Source organism: Elgaria multicarinata, chromosome 9, assembly GCF_023053635.1.
Source record: "Elgaria multicarinata webbii isolate HBS135686 ecotype San Diego chromosome 9, rElgMul1.1.pri, whole genome shotgun sequence".
In the NCBI taxonomy this organism is placed as follows: domain Eukaryota; kingdom Metazoa; phylum Chordata; class Lepidosauria; order Squamata; family Anguidae; genus Elgaria; species Elgaria multicarinata.
The window spans coordinates 35,216,094-35,231,965 of record NC_086179.1 but is presented as its reverse complement, the minus strand read 5'-3'; the positions used below and the strand labels follow the sequence as shown (position 1 = coordinate 35,231,965).

Sequence of the window (15,872 nt, the reverse complement as noted above, 5' to 3'; positions counted from 1 at the left end):
ATTCTGTGATTGGCAAGGCTTAATAGTACAGGAAGTGGAAGACCAGTTATAGAGAGGCCTGCTGCTTTAAAGGTGTTATGCATAGTAGTAAATTAAACACAGCCTAATGGAGGAAAGAGAACAATATTTCTGTGCCTTCCCAATGCCATTGTGCTTAGTTGCTGTAGTTGTGTAACAGACACAGGCTTTTTTTGAAGCAAAACCAAAAAAACATTGCCTGAGGGTCAGCATCTACTTATTTGATTATGGTGTACAGCAAACTTCCAAAATCCAGGCTCTAAAGGAGCCCTGCATAACTTGTAATGCAGCAAGCCAAATAGGTTCTGTGAGGCCATCAAACCTGTTTTTGCTGTCCCAGACAAGCAGCAAAAATGGGGGTTGTTGAGCTTTTAGGTTGCTATACATCGCTAGTGAGATGTGTATTGTTTGGCTCACAGGTTTTACAGACCTGCTTGAAATGTGTTATCAGTTACTTTTTATTAGTCTATGATTTACAGTACTTTTAGTTAAGATTTGGTGGTTTTTCTTTAGATGGATTCAATTTCTCTATTAAACTGGTTTCTTCAGTGGTAACTTAAACCAAGCCATGTATTATGGTTTGACTCCTTACTCAAATGTGGACGAAGACTGTCATTCTGAAGTGATTTCAGTCATACCAATGTTGAAGCAAATACAAGATCAGTGGAGCATGTAGTTTGTACTATTTTTATTTGTCACAAGCATAGTTCAGTCATCAAAGGAACACGCCAATACAAAAGAAAATGTAAAACTTAAGTCTTGCTCAACACTAGTCAGGAAGTGCCAAGCCAGAAGTGTTAGCTATCCAGACCTCAGGTGCTCTGGCACAGTCTGGAGTTTGCTAGTTACAGTGTAGAGGAACAGACAATTTCTCTGAATACTAGCTAAGCCATAGGGCAGAAGAACAGAGAAAACATCCTGTGGTCCTGGAGCAGGGTCATCAGGAGCTTGTTCCACTTACGTGCATCATCAGATCGGCATGGGAAGACCCAGTTTCTTTCCTTTTAATACTAGGAAAAAACACAAATAAAACATCAAGTTTGTACCATGTGGCAGGAATAAATGGCAGTTCTGCCTCTACCATTTCTTTTCCAGGCAAATGTCATGGTGGGTCTTTTAATAGTTGTTGGCTTTCTGAATTCCAGAACCCCTACAGCAGGGGGCAGGCAAAACATTTGGAAGGCCAACAACTCCCATTATTTTTCACCCATTGGCTATACTGGCTAAGAATGATGTGAGTTGTTGGCTAAAACATCTAAAGGCCCTTAAATTGAACACCCCTGCCCAACACAGAAAACCTCTTCATGTAGGAGTTTGTAGAAAACCCATAAATTGGATGAGATGCTCCTATAAAGGGTTTCTTTGCCATCTATGTGCATGGTGGGCACCTATAGCCAATAGCAAGAAATCCTGTGTGTGTAATTGTCAGATCTTGATCCAACAACAATGCATTAGAATCTCATCATATGTAATAATAATAAATTTATTTCTTGCCCGCCTCTCCACCCTGATCGAGGCGGGGAATAACAATAAACTATAAAATACATAATACTCAAAACATAATATACATTGTTTAAAACAACCTAAAAAATTGGAAATATAGGAAATCATTAAAATAGGAAAAAGATGAGATAGTGATAGTTTTTGTATCATCTGTTACATATTCTGAAATAAGCCCTCTAGAAGAGTGGCTTCCATGCCATTGGTTTGACATGCAAAGCACATTCCTTTTTCATATACTAAATACAGTTAGTAATATATATATTATGTCTTTGCAAACATTTGAGTTGGCTTTAAGAGACAGTCACTCAGGAATTAATGCTCGGCAGTATTATGCAGGGTTATTAGTAGTGTGCTCTACTTAAATCTTTATACCAGAGCACAATCCTGTGGACTGATCAATGCTGACTAGTTGGCATTCTAGCCTTCTTTCAGTGATACTTACCTTTAGTGACATAGAGATAAAAAAAATCGCAGTAGAAGATGGTCTGTACGACTCCAGAAACCACAGCAATTTGATCGTAGAAGTTCTCTGTGTGGTAACGCCAGATCCAGTTGGCAAGATAGAGAGCACGATAGAGGCCCAAGAAGAAAAGGTAGTGGGTAGTGATTGTCTCAGCTTCACCTGTTTTGCTAATCATGAAGAGCTGTGGAAGGATGGCCACTGACTCTAGATAAATTGAGAAAGTCCAGAGGATCTGAGGAAGGAGGTAAGTAAGTCTAGCATAAGTGTTCCTGGGCCGCAGAGTGGTGCAGAGAGAAACGTTAATGAAAATGAAGTGGGTATGATAAAAGCATGACATCAGACACCTAAGACTCAAGGAAATGTGCTATGATCTACGATCCCTGGGATAGGCAACCTTTTGGGGCCCAAGGACACATTTGGCAATTTGTAAACCTGTCCTGGGTCACCACTCATATGTGCATTCTCATGAGCCCATGTATCCATCGTACATGCATGCATACATACAGGAATAGGGTTCCCTCACTACAAGCACACAAAAATCCACACTCCAGGATCCCTGTAAAATCCCTCCTAAACCCTTTCTCCCTCTGTTTCTCATACACGTGCAGCGTCTGTCCATTCAGACAAACAAGCACTCCTTCCCCCAGGTTGCTCTCAACTGTGTCCCCCCCCAACACGTGTTGGCCTCAACTTTGTCCCCCACCCCCCAACTGGCCACCTGCTGCTCTCCCAAGGGGCAGGGCACCTTGGGCACCAAAAACAGTCTCTGAGGATACATTGGTGCTTCCAGGCGCCACATTGCCTACCCTTGCAGTATCCATTCCCCTTAATATGAATTGCTTCCTTACCTCTAAAGGGGTGAAACTGTAGTTCTCCAAAAATGACAGGCCTGTGACAGGGACCAAAAGGAATTCGAGACGGAAAGAATCATTCTCACTGTCAAAGGTTTTCCGGAATTTCCCGTAGATCAGGTATACAGTAATGTAGGCACAAATTAAGAAAACAACCTGCAGAGGAACACAGTAACTGATTCCTGGCAAAATAATTTCATTCTTTTTCTCAGTGTAAACCTTTTAAGATTGGTCTATGGAAACTTTCAGAACCCTGCCTGTCTTCTGGAAATACTCTGGGCACTAGTGGAACCTGCTGTCCTTGGGGATTCCTAGTTATTCTTTGGCTGATTACAGACTGGACGAATTTGCTGTTGTTATCTTGTATTTTACCTAAGAGATTCCAGTTTGGTATCTTTAACATGCTCTATATGCAGCAACATTTTAATTATATGAAGCCTATTAACTCAATTTCTTCTCGTTCTCCCCGCAGCTCCCTTGTTTGATCTGCTACAGGAGTGATTTAGCAAAGTTGCAAAATGGGGTAGTATGTTCCATCTGGCTGCTGGGCTGTATCACTCCATTCCTGGTCGTGAATTTGGGGCAAAGCAGATGCTGACTTATGCATACTTAAAATGTCTTCTCTTCCTGATGCAGACCATCCCCAAATGCAACCAAAAGCTGCATTGTGCTAGCTCTGCCCAGGGTTACAGTGGAGCCAAACTCGTGAGCATTGGGCTCTAGTGCTTTCATACTACCATGTGTACTTGGTGGGAGTGGTGTGCCTTGTTCAGTCCCAATGAAGGAAGATGCTTGAAGGAGGGCAGGGTGACCAAAAGAGCTAAGTGAACACACTGCTGCTGCTCTCTTCTATTAGCACGGAGATAAGAACTTTTGCATCACTCTAGCTTCCTTGTTCTAACACCCATCTCTGCAGTCATTTTTGTCTGGCTGTGCTAATGTAGGAGAAACTCCCAACTACATTATTTTTAGTGAGTGGAAGGAGGTAATTGTGGATGGTTTGAATTGAATACATCCCCTCTGTTCAGTTCAATTGAAACAACACTATCTAGTGGTGGAAGATACCACTTTTTTTAGGATGTTACCACTTTAAAAGTGGTACTTTTCATGGCGGACTTTGCAATGGTTGCTACAGGAGACATCCTGGTTGTTTGCAGGTCATCATGTAATTGACCTGCAAACTTCCGTGAGTGGCCAGTCATGAGCATGCTATAAATCGCTCATTTAGAGACGCACTCTTGTCACTTACTTTCTGTGTCCCACCATACTGGTACTTTGTGTAAAACAGGCATAGGCAACACTTGGGTTGCATGTGATTCCTCCCTGTCCTTTTTTGAGCCCCCCCCCACCCTGTCACCACTGTGCTGCTGAATTTGCTCCCGAAATTGGGTGGCGCGCAGCCGTAAAAATAGCCTTCTTTCAAAAGCCAAAAGCAATCACCTTTTTTGCCACTGCTGCACTGTCAACTTTTGGCTTTTAAAAGGAGGCTGTTTTTCCTCACTGCTGCACCACCAAATTTCAGTAACCTGTGGCAGGAGCAGGGATGCAGCTCCAGGTGGTATCAGGGATGATGCAGCCTTTAGAAGTTGCCCATAAAGGGAGCAGGAGATAGGTGTGCAGTAGGCTACTATGGGAGAGAGAGAGACCGGCCCTTCACCTTTTAACTCTGTACGAAAAATTTCCCACATCTTTGTAAACAATTGCAAACCAGGAGCTTAAAATATCTGAATTGCTTCCTGGCCACATCTCTCATTAACTAAATGGAGAATGCAAGAGCAGGACAAAGCCTCTTGTCCTTCCTTACCTTCATGACAGTATTATAGATGGAGATGAAGTTTATCACTAGGTCAAGGTAACGACTTGTGAAAACAAGTGCAAAAAGGATCTGGCTCTTCCCTGAGATGCCTGCAAGCCACAAGACAAAATGAATGAGCAGCAAATAAAGGAACATCAACAAGAGGGTTGTGTCTGTTAGGCATAAAAATACAGATATGTTAGTTGCGTGAGAAGACAGCTGCCACCTTGAGCCACGAACTCCAGGGCTCCCCAGACAAAGTGGCTTTAATCTTCTGTTGGCATAAACACAACCTGTGAAGATCCACCCTTACTTCTGAGGGCCATTATTGTGCATAAGGGCCCTCAGCACCGTCCAGCTCTTGGGATGCAGTTGGGCTTCCTTTTCGTTCTCTAGACTGCGCCATTGGGAACCACTTCCTCTTTGGTACGAGGCAGGCAGCCGGAGTCACTCTGTCTCCTGCCCTTGCTGTGTTCCTTGTCTTCCTTTCAGTCTGATCTCAAGCTTCTGACCTGCATTCGCTGCCTTTGCTCCCACTCCTATTTTCAAACCTGTCCAACATGGGTTTTGCCCATTCCAATTTACTGGAATTGTTCCAACTAACATGTCCAGCCAATCTAAGGACATCTTTGCAATCCTTGTACTTCCTATCCGCTTTGCCTCCCATGACACTGCCAGTACTTATCTCTCCTTACTAGGGCCAGCCCTACCTTTAGGCAAAGTGAGGCATCTGCCTCAGGCAGCAGATTTTGGATATTGTGAAAAGGCAGGACGTAGTTTTTTTAAAACAACAACAACAACAACATATTTTTCCCCAGGCAGGAAACAGGTGCTTGTCCCTCAAGTGCCAAAATATATTGACTGGCTCTAGGGTTCTATGCGCCGTGTCCTGATGTGCCATTTGCAGCTTTGCCTCAGGCAGTAAAGTCTATTGGGACTACCACGTTCCTCCTTTAGAGTTCTGAGATATTACCTTCTCATGGAGGTTCCCTCTGCGTCCTCAGGCTCCCTGTAAAGCTCCTACAGAGCCCCCTACTCTCTTCCATTTGCCCATGGCAGACTTCATGTTTTCTGCTAGCAATCTGTCTACTGATGACTCCCCAATCTACTTTTCTAGCTTTGACTTTTCATTCACTGTCTAACTTTGTTTCTCTGTCTCACCAACATGTCCTTCTCGATCTCTTCACCCACAGGCAAAGAGGTTGGATCAATTAATAGTATCATTTGAACTATTTAATGACTCATTACGAGACAGAAGAGCTGCCTGTCTTAATTTCTTTTGAGACAGTTAAATAGAATGTAAAATGATGTCATTTCTGTGTAAATTTTTTGGGTAGTTGCAAACATTCAAGTGACATAGGCTTCTCTAGGTAGAAGAGATCAAAGGCAAGTGTTTTTGAGCCGTTGTTTAATCGGCACTGTGTTGTAAGATCTTGCACTTTGCTAACAATTATGCCCTTAACTTCTTGTCTTTCATGGCAGGCTCCTAGCAATACTAAGGCCCCGTTCAAAAGACACCTTAAACCACGGCTTTAACCACGGTGACTAAGGCTTTTTGCCTTATTCACCATGGTTAAAGCTGTGGTTTAAAGTGTCTTCTGAACATAGCCTGGCTTTCTGGCTTAACCACCGTGGTTAAAGCTGTGGTTTAAGGTGTCTTCTGAACAGGGCCTAATCTGAATCCGTTGCACAGCCATTCCGTCTTTTTCCCCCTTAACAGATTTTCTGCGGTAAGAAGAAAAGGATGGAAGAAGCAGCAGGAAAACATGAGAGGGTTACAAGTGGAAGACAATGTGGTCTGGATTGAGTAGGCCAACTGTAAAATCTGTTGAATGAGGCAAAGGTGATGGCACTGTAAAAACCTCATCTGGAAGTATCCTCACTCAACATGGATGTATAGAGTGGCAGGCTGCATAGAAATTATCCTATGGGAAAGAAGCGATCCTGCATGTTAATTCCTCCTCCTGCTACAAAGTACACAGTTATCACTATCCCAGGATATGTACACACACACACACACCCTCTTCAGGAACTAATTTGCTTGTACCGCCACGACTGCCACATCACAGCACCACTCCTCCTAAACACATCTTTGCTTCCGCCCACAAAAGGGGGGAAATTGGCTATGGTGGAGTGGGATGGGCTTACAGGGAGGAAACTAGGAATGGAAGGCAACATTTTTTTTTAAAAAAAAAAAGCCAGGGAAATATTTCTGCAGAGAAGACTCAAGAAAGTAAAGAGTGAGCACAGAGGCTGGAACTCTAAAAGCAGCAACATATTTCAGGCTTCAGTGTGTTGGGGGTGAATAAGGAAAAATTCAATGGCCTGCTCTTGGATATAGTCAAGATTACATGGTTAAAAAGCAGTGTGATTAAGAGCCTTTATTATGGTTACTTTTCATATCTCAAAAAGCAAAATTCAAACAACTATAGAAATATCGGTGGCCTGAGACCTGCCCACCCTAATGACACTGCTGCTTTCCCCCATTTTATGGTCAATACTCATATCTGTCTGTCTGAGCCCAATTCCAGTTCCACGCAGTCCAATCTCATGCATATTTCCTCCAAAGTACCACTCTGTTCAATAGGGTTTCCTTTCATGTAAACTCTACAGGAATGCAAAGTGTTGCGGGGACTGTTGTTTGTATGCTACACTGGTTGTCCTACCTCGCCTAAGCTGACCTTCAACCCTTAGGTGTGGTGGAGAAGGATTCCGCATCACCACTGCTGAAGTAAGGTTGAGTTGCCAGTCCATTTGGCTTCTGTGCATGAAATTGGGGGAAGTGAGGGAGGGTACCATCTTGTTCTTTGTCTCAGGCAGCAAAATGTCTTGGGCAGGCCCTGAGGTATGCCAAGTTTCCCTTGTTCATGACTGCTTTCTTTTAAATTCTGGGCAGAGCATTTTCCTTGCCTCCCCAAGAGAGGAAATCTAATCTTTACTCTGCTTAAAATGAAGAAGAATTCTTGCTTTTTTCAGCCTTCTAGAAAGCTTTTACTTTGCTAAGGACACATACCTTAGCAAAGGTAGTGAGAAGGTAAACAAAGCTAGTGGAAAGGTATGCAAAGAATGCACAAGTCACCAGAATCTCAGTCTGCAGGAACTCGTGGTGACTAGGCTGTGGATAATTTAACAGGCGGGCTTGGGAATACACAAAAGTGGTTTACATAAAGAGTCAGTGTTGGAGCATCCCTGCACCACAAGAAAGGGCCTCACCTAGTCAAGATTGTCTCATCAAAACAAAGGAGAGACCCATCTATCTAGGACAACACAGAAAGAAGACACATTGACTCCAATGAGTTATAAATCCAGTTGTGTCTAGCAAGCTATTGGCAAAATGTTAAGACATCCAGTTCCTCAGTTGGTAGTCAAGGATGAATGTGACCCAACCAGGCAAAGTCTAATCCCAAATCCAGGGTAACTGGGGTCAATTTGTGCTCTGGTGGCAAGTGACTACATAGCCCTGCATGTTCCCTTCATTTCCTTGGGCACGGTTTCCACATCAGCACATTGTCAGCAGGATGGAGGAGAAAGAGAACAAAAACTTACCAGCACAAGACTTTGATCTCCAGATCTTCGCCAGCAATATGACCATAGCTAAGAGGTGTGAGACATCTCCCAGGATTCGAAATATATTCATGATGAGTCAAGAATGTCCCAGAGAGGGCTCTGAAGGAAAATCAGTTAATTTGTCTTGGAAAGGAAGATGCCTACAGCAGTTCTCTTAACTTTTCTTAATAGATGCTTTCTACGTTCCCCTCTTGCAGCCTCTATAAGGGTATTTCTCTTCCTCGTTCTTCAGCGGCTTACTAAACGAGTCCTTTCCATTAAATTTCCTTTTCCTGTAGGTAAGGAAATCGCCTTCTCTCCTGGTGGAATTGCATTCACACTGCCTCTCTTATTTGGAAATCTTCACCAATATTCTGCACAAACCTTTGGTGCATTAGAGGGGCCTCTGCTTAGACCAAAGAAACTTCCTTTTGTTCTTCTTGTGCACTTCTTCTGTGAGAGGAGTCTGGATCAGTGCATTTCCTAAGTATATTTGTTCCCTTTGATAGAAAAGTTGAAGAACTTTACACTCCAAATAAGCTTTGCGGTCCCAGTACAGGCACTAGGTGACGTGGCGTGGATGCTGCTTGTTTGGGGAGGGCGGAGGCGGAGGCGGGCACAACTAGGCCGAGTTAAACTTTCTCCTGCATCCCTCCACCTTCTCAAGTTACAGCTGAGAATGTCCTTAAAGGCGAAAAGACAGCGAGGGGGCAGACATATTCTTGCAAGTTTGTGGGGGAAGTATTAAAATTGCTGCAGATTTCAGAGACAGGAAGCGGCCCATTAGATAACATTTTTCTCTCTCGGGCCCAAAGCAGGGCTGTTTTCCCCAACACCCAGTGCCCTCAGTACACTTTGTAGACCAGTTTAGTCTGCAGTGCAAAGCAAGTTGAGGGATCGTGGTATGGGGGTTGCTTTCTTTATTTTAATTGACTTTTCTTTATGTGTGTTCCTGTTTTTGCTGTTAGGAAGTATTTCTGCCTATCCAGAGGGCACTTTCCCTGGATCAAGTCATTTTGGGGAAGTGTATACCTGGAGAAGATGCCTATCTCTTTTCCATGAGATAAGCAGTCTTGGAAATTGCGTCCCTAGTGAAACCCACCCACACTTATTGGTGTCTTCTAACAGGACCAAAGGTGGAGGTGCTCTCTCTAACCTGTTTTCAGTTGTATCCTGCTCTGCTCACACAGTTTCTATACCCCTACCCCCAAATCATAAGTGGAAGATGCCTGCGTGTGTTGCTGTACCTCCATGTGAATGAGCAGCTGCAATAAGGATGCCTTCTTCTCTGAATACAAAGTTCAGGGATGAGAGACAAGGCAATAAGCTTCACACTGTCAATTGAAAGAACACCCCTAATTAGGAGTCTTAAGGCCTTTTCGGTGTAGGGTTTGAATTTTGTAATATTCCACCCTAAATTGCAGTTGATACAATGGGAGCTGTTGACTGTGCTCAGTGCTTTGGAAAAAATGACGCTTACGGTGGCCCTTTCACCCTGTGCTACATTTCATCCCACCTTCCTTCCTCACCAGTTTTTTCTCCAGAAAATGCTGCACGGTGTAATCTGAGGGCAGTGGGAGGGAGATGTGAAAGCTTTTGGTTTCTCTCCACATTACACTGAAAGCGAAATAAAAATAGTAATTCTCCATTTGTTTGGAATGTCAGGATCCTACCTTATTTTCAGGCATTTATCTTTACTTCAGAACAGTCCCATGTGTAGAAGTGTTACAAAGTAACTCTCTTGTGAGCAGTACTGACTCCATTTTGAGGCAGCCAAAAAAGTTAAGGCGTCTTCATCCCCCACCTCCAGCAGAGGTAGGACAAAGGCACAGGAATGGGACTGAGAGCAATCACACAAGGCTAGGTCAAGTAATCCATTTTCTCATAGACTTCTTCAAATGCATTCCCCAGAGACAAAGGTGGGGGTAAAATTGAGCAGAATATGAATGCTGGATGGCAAGAGAGATATCTGTTAATGCACCTGGCCACCCATCTGCAGTGTAGTCCTGTTGCTGAACTCCAGCCTGGACACATGTCTTTAAAGCAGTCATTATTATGTAAAGTCATCTTTTGTTAAAAGAATATTTCCATCATCCCCAAACACCCTCTTTTGTTATGTCTTTCTCCCATGGCAAGTAGCATCACTCCAGTGCTTATGAGCAGTGATATCACTGCTTTTCTCTAGATGGTATAAAAACCCTCAGGTTTTGGAGAAGCATTCTCTTTCTTTTACCAAAAGCACAGAGCCATACTGCTGAATTCAGTAAGACTCCTGGGGGGCTTCCACACACAGTCTTCGGGGCGCCCCGCAAGTGCTTCAGGGCGCCCCGAAACTCCTAGTGTAGCTACCTGGTCAGAAGAGACAGAGGAAGAGGCGGCGGCGGCGGCTTCCTTGCCGCCGAGCCCAACTCCCCGCCGGCCTCCTGCTGCCGGCAAAAGAGCCACCCGGGTTGGAGAGCTTGGCGGAAGAAGGCGGGCTCTTCCGCTGAGCTCTCCAACTTGGGTGGCTCTTTTGCCAGCAGCAGGAGGAGGCCAGCGGGGAGTTGGGCTCGGCGGCAAGGAAGCTGCCGAGCCCTGGGAACTTTTCGCCACCACCGCCTCTTCCTCCGTCTCTTCTGACCAGGTAGCTACACTAGGAATTTCGGGGCGCCCCGAAGACTGTGTGTGGAAGCCCCCCTGCTTGCTAGAGCAAGCTGCTATTGGTGAGTGCTTTGCCTCCCCTATCCAAGGCTCCCTGTATTCTTTTCCTTTTCACATGAGACCAGGAGTTGCAAAGCTCACCAGTTCATGTCTACAGGAAAGGGCTTCAGCCCACGGAAAGGTATATTGCTTTTAGAGATTCCCTCTGTTCTTTCCCCTGCTGTGTATGTATGCTCCAAGTCTCAGAAAGTCTATTTTTCAGTCTTGAAACTACTTCTAAGCCTCCACTTGCTCAGCTAATTTCCCCAAAACTAGCTTGTGCATTTGTATCTGTTTGAACCTCAATAAATAAATGTGCCATTGTGGTGTTATCCTATTCAATGGTGTAGATTTCTTTGAGTAAGAATCTCCTTACTTAGCCACAGACGCTCTATTGCCAATATCTAAAGATTCCTTACAAGCGGGTGTAAGTGTCGTTGGAATGTGTGCAAGTTTGTACGCAGGTCTAATGAGAGCACATCATGTAACAGAACATTGTAGAACAGACCTAGCAAAACCTTTGGATCTCCTATAGTACCTCTAACCGAGGGAGCTCTTATAATAACTTTGGACTCGTCAATGGGAGTTGTCCTACTAATGCTCTAAGATGATCTAGGCCCCTGGTGTCATGGCAACACAATAGCATGTGCCTGTGACTGCCAAGGACCCCTTCTGAGCCACCTCCCAGGGTGAGTCCTTTATTAGGACTCATACACCTTCCCGTTTCTCAGCGTGTGTGTATATATGTGTATATATGTGTATATATATATATATATATATATATATATATATATATATATATTCCTCCTCCCACCCCCACAACATTCCAGGAGCACAAATGAGTGTACAGGGGTATGACACAACCACCGATCCTTTTGAAAGTGCTGGAACAACATGAGCAGTGAAAAACATACAAATAAATTTGGGAGCTGAAGGGGAAATTTAAAAGAGTTTACAGTCCTAAATATGGGGAAGGACCCCTTTTCAGTTGTGCCTCTGCCAAAGGCCAGCAGGCAGTGGCTTATTAAGCAATGGTGAATGCCCAACTAGTTTTCCTGTTCTATAAAAGGTAGAGGTGTCTAGGATAGAGCTCTCAGTGTGAGGGGGAGTGAGATCTGTGTCTTGGACAGCTGTACATCATAACCTAACTATGGTCTTGGTTCTTTAATATAATATAAAATAAGTTTCAATATTTGCAAGAGGGGAAAGTAAGGAAGCAGCATCCTTTATAGGGCTTCTTTAGATTAAGGGGAAATCATGTTGCCTTACCAGGGTTTTGCTTCCCGCTTCTATCACACAATTGTAATAGGTGCATTACATGGGCGAAGAGGGGTGGCCACATGGTCTATAATTGAATATTTCCCCTTCTCTCAGTGCTCATAGCCTTGAATGGGACAGCACCCTCTAGTGAGTGCTTTGTAGCGCAATTTTGGCTGTACACAATAGGAAATCCCGTGAGATTTCAGAAGAATCAGGATATCCAGGGTTATTTTAGAATGGAATAACCGGGGGAAGGTGCGGGAGATGTGCAGGAGGTTGACGTCATCGTCAAAAGGACCCACAAACTTCTGAAAAGGATCAGTCACAAGTGTGCCTTATTTCACTTGTGTGAAGAACCCCATAGTTTACTGTTGTGTGATATCTCAGAAATTAATTGGAAATAGTATTGTACTGTATCAGAAGATATGTTGTCTGGAGTACTGACCTGGGATGCAGTGTGACTATAGGAACAAAGGAAGCGGCCTTATTCTGAGTCAGACTCTTTCCTATCCTTACTTGGAGATGCCAGATATTGAACCTAGAACTTTCTGTATGCAAAGCATGCACTCTATTGCTGAGCTACAGCCCTATGTATTCTCCTTCCCAGAAAAGAAGTCACTGAAAAGCTCAGGTTAGGGTGCTTTTTATTTGTACCTTGGTCACAAGTCACTAACAAATGGTTTCTTTTGCCCCTTTTATTACCACTTCACATAAGCACAGTCACATGCTCAAAAGAGGACCATGGGTCCTCTTATTACCCCTTAGTTATTACTGTATCCAGCCTTCATCAGGATTTTTTATAGCCCAAGCTCTTTCCATCTCCTCACTTTACTTGTTTGCGTGGAGCTGGCTGGTACAGAATTGCTTTTATAGAAGGCTGAGGGCTGACCTGAGAGCAGAACCTATCAGGGCATGGAAGCCTGAGTGAGTAATCCAGCCCTGTATTTCAGCCTGAGGGCCACATTCCAGTAGTGGATGGGGATGAAGGCAAAAGGACTGGGCCCAAAATCCTAGCATATTTTAGCTTAAAGCTGTTTCGGCCAGTAATCAAGCCTTGGGAGAGGCATTTCAGCCCTTTAGAATGGAGAAAAAACTGCACAAAAGCCAGGGAACTGCCCAAAATTATTGATGGGGGAATTGGGGTGAAGTCAGGAGAAGAGGTGGGGCCATCTGGGGAACCCCAGAAGGCTTGATTTGCACCTCCTGGGTTTGAGGTTCCGCACCCCTTTTATAGGCCATATCTAAAGTGTACTCTTTAGTACTCTTGCTTTATCTTGGGCTGCTCTCAGTCAACTCTCAGTCTCCACACAACCCATTTTCCCCTTGAGTTCCTGATTTTTATTCTGCTGTCTGCTTTGTCCCAGTTCCACGGACTCTCAACCCTTGGCCAACCTTGTGACAAGCAAATGCCAGGGTCTTCTCCACACAGGGCTTTTATCCTGCAATCAAAATTGTTTACTCATGGAAGTTTGTGGGTCTTTTACATGTAGTTGGCAAGTTCCAGGGCCTCTTCTGTGCTTTCTGACCATTTCTACAGCTTTATATGAAACAGAGATAATGAGCTATTTTTTTTTTTAAAAAGTGAGTTGAATCTATCCCTGTAAAGAGGGAGTTGTTCTATAACAGAGTGCCATCTACTGGCTGTGTAAGGAAACATATAAAGCTTGCAGATAAAGCCACTCCTGGGATGGGGGAACAGAAATATGTGAAAAGGAGCGATCTTAATCCCGCAAAAGAATATGGAAGCAGAAGCCCTGGTAAAGTTGTGAGATGAAAAGCCTTTGTGTAGAGAAGCTCTACATCTCCCTGTCAGACAAACCGTTTGTCCCATCGAACCTCTGCTAGACATGCAACAGGATTCACACCACTGGTGGGAAGAAAGGTGGTAACCCCAAGTGTGAGGCACTGCAGTCTTCAGTGCCAGAATCATGTCTACTCCTGCAGCTGCTTCCTGCAGTCTGGACTGGCAGTGAACCAGCACGAGATGAAGGGACATCTATTTCCCTTCAAAGCCACCATGTAAACATGCCTTGAGAAGAGCTCTTTCTTCACTGTCATTTTCACCAGGCCAAGACCCTATGCACGGGGGTGGAGGAGTGTAACCAGGGAATGAGCAATGGAAATGCTCCAAATGTGATATCCATGTGCCATCAAAAAGGCTGAGGGAGGATGTGGGTGAGGAAAGGCTTGAAAGAAGGGGGAAGAGGCTTCCAAATTTGGAATAACTGAAAAAGAAAAAGTTGGCACATGAAGTGGGAACAATTAAAAATAAACCTCCTCATCCCCCAGCTCCTTCTTTGCTGCAAAATAAGCTTGAAAAGCCTCACTCCAGGTGTCTCCCTGCCTCCTAAAATAACCCTAGATGCTTCTACTGTCTCTCTCATTTTCTATCTGATGCTCACCCCCCAAACCCCACCAATGCCTTGGGTTTCCATGACGACTGCAAGCAATGTCGCTAGGGTGACAAGAAAAATAGTTTAAAAATTAGAAGAGATTCTTGATTATCTGTTATTTGTTCTCCTGTTTTTCAACTTGAGAGAGTTGTTTATTCTCCTCCCACCCTCACCCCACGTTGGGGCATAGTTATTTTATAAAATATTTTCCCCTCAGGAATCTTTTCCACCACCATAGCTGTGTCCTGATGAGAGAGTGGTAAGAGCAAGAAGGAGGAAATGACCCCCTCCTCTCTCTCACCAGCGACGGCAGGGCACAATCCATAGGAGACCCCGTTGTGCCCTTTATACTCCTAAGTATATCAGCTACATGTAGATGGATTTTCCACGTGCCACGTAAACTGCTTTTGAGCCTCTTTGGTGTGCATGTGTCCAGGTCAGAAATGGGTAAGGTACCAGGGTGGATCTTGAACTAGGCCCACCAGCAGTCCGTCTCTGGAACTTTCCTCCTGCACCATTAGTGCCCTGATCCTTCAGAAAGTGAGGACTGAATGAAGGGGAACGAGAGCCTTGTCTATTTAGAGCTTCTTCAGATGGGGAGTGGGGGGAATCGTGCTTCCCTCCCATGGCTTTGAATCGTGCTTCTGTCCCGGAGGAGGAGGTAGTAGTAAGAATAAGTAAAGAAAGACCACATTGCCCATTCAGTGAGTGGTGGTTGGTTGGTTTTTGGCGCTGCTTTTCCTGCACATAGCAGGAAATGGCAGCATGTTTTGCGAGAGGGGGGAAAATGGATTTTGCTGGGTCTTTTGTTGAGATGGGAAAATGATCAGAAGAGTGGGAGACACGCATGAGGTGGACAGCGTCGTGAATAGGACCCGCGAAAATCCATGACTGCCCAGTAATGTCTGATGACACTCCAAGTCACTCTACAGCAACCGTCCCACAGCCTGGTGCTGTCCGGTCATGTTGGACTGCAATTCCCATCATTCCCAGCCAGGATGGGGATTACTGTCCTACAGGGATGCCCAAAGCCCAGGAAAATATTGAACAACTACTGTCCAAGGCTCTATTATGAAATGATACTCCTTTGCAGATTTTTTAAAAAATAAACTACATTTCATTAAACGTTTCCCAGTTTTAAAAAATGCATTCTCTCCCACCCCGCAGCCCCCCCCCCAGTGTTTAGCACAAGTCTGTTAGATGGCTGCCAATATTTAGAAAACGTTTCCTGAATTCATACTGGTATCACCATAAGAACATAAGAGGCCTGATGGACCAGAGCAAGGGTCTCTTTATCTCTCAATCTATTTAGTAGTATTCATTTCAGAGCCCAATTCAAGTTGTCCTTAAAGCTCTAAATGGCT

At 44.3% G+C, this 15,872-nt stretch overlaps 1 protein-coding gene across 1 annotated transcript; it reads right to left on the bottom strand.

Annotated features, from left to right (window-relative positions):
* Positions 1-691: 691 nt before the first annotated feature.
* Positions 692-8,755, bottom strand: KDELR3 (KDEL endoplasmic reticulum protein retention receptor 3). Its single transcript, XM_063133526.1, has 5 exons — positions 8,177-8,755; positions 4,640-4,740; positions 2,833-2,991; positions 1,964-2,216; positions 692-1,028 (listed from the first exon to the last, which is right to left on the bottom strand). Exons 1-5 carry the CDS (start codon positions 8,265-8,267, stop codon positions 988-990), a joined length of 645 nt encoding a protein of 214 aa, XP_062989596.1. The 5' UTR covers positions 8,268-8,755; the 3' UTR covers positions 692-987.
* Positions 8,756-15,872: the final 7,117 nt, after the last annotated feature.

Bases quoted from the DNA above. Each gene is read 5' to 3' on its own strand.
- KDELR3 (XM_063133526.1), bottom strand. From the start codon at position 8,267: ATGAATATATTTCGAATCCTGGGAGATGTCTCACACCTCTTAGCTATG. The intron at 2,992-4,639 runs GTAAGGAAGGAC...GTTCCTCTGCAG, and splicing joins TCTATAATACTGTCATGAAG to GTTGTTTTCTTAATTTGTGC. The intron at 1,029-1,963 runs GTAAGTATCACT...GTTTTTTCCTAG, and splicing joins TTATCTCTATGTCACTAAAG to TATTAAAAGGAAAGAAACTG.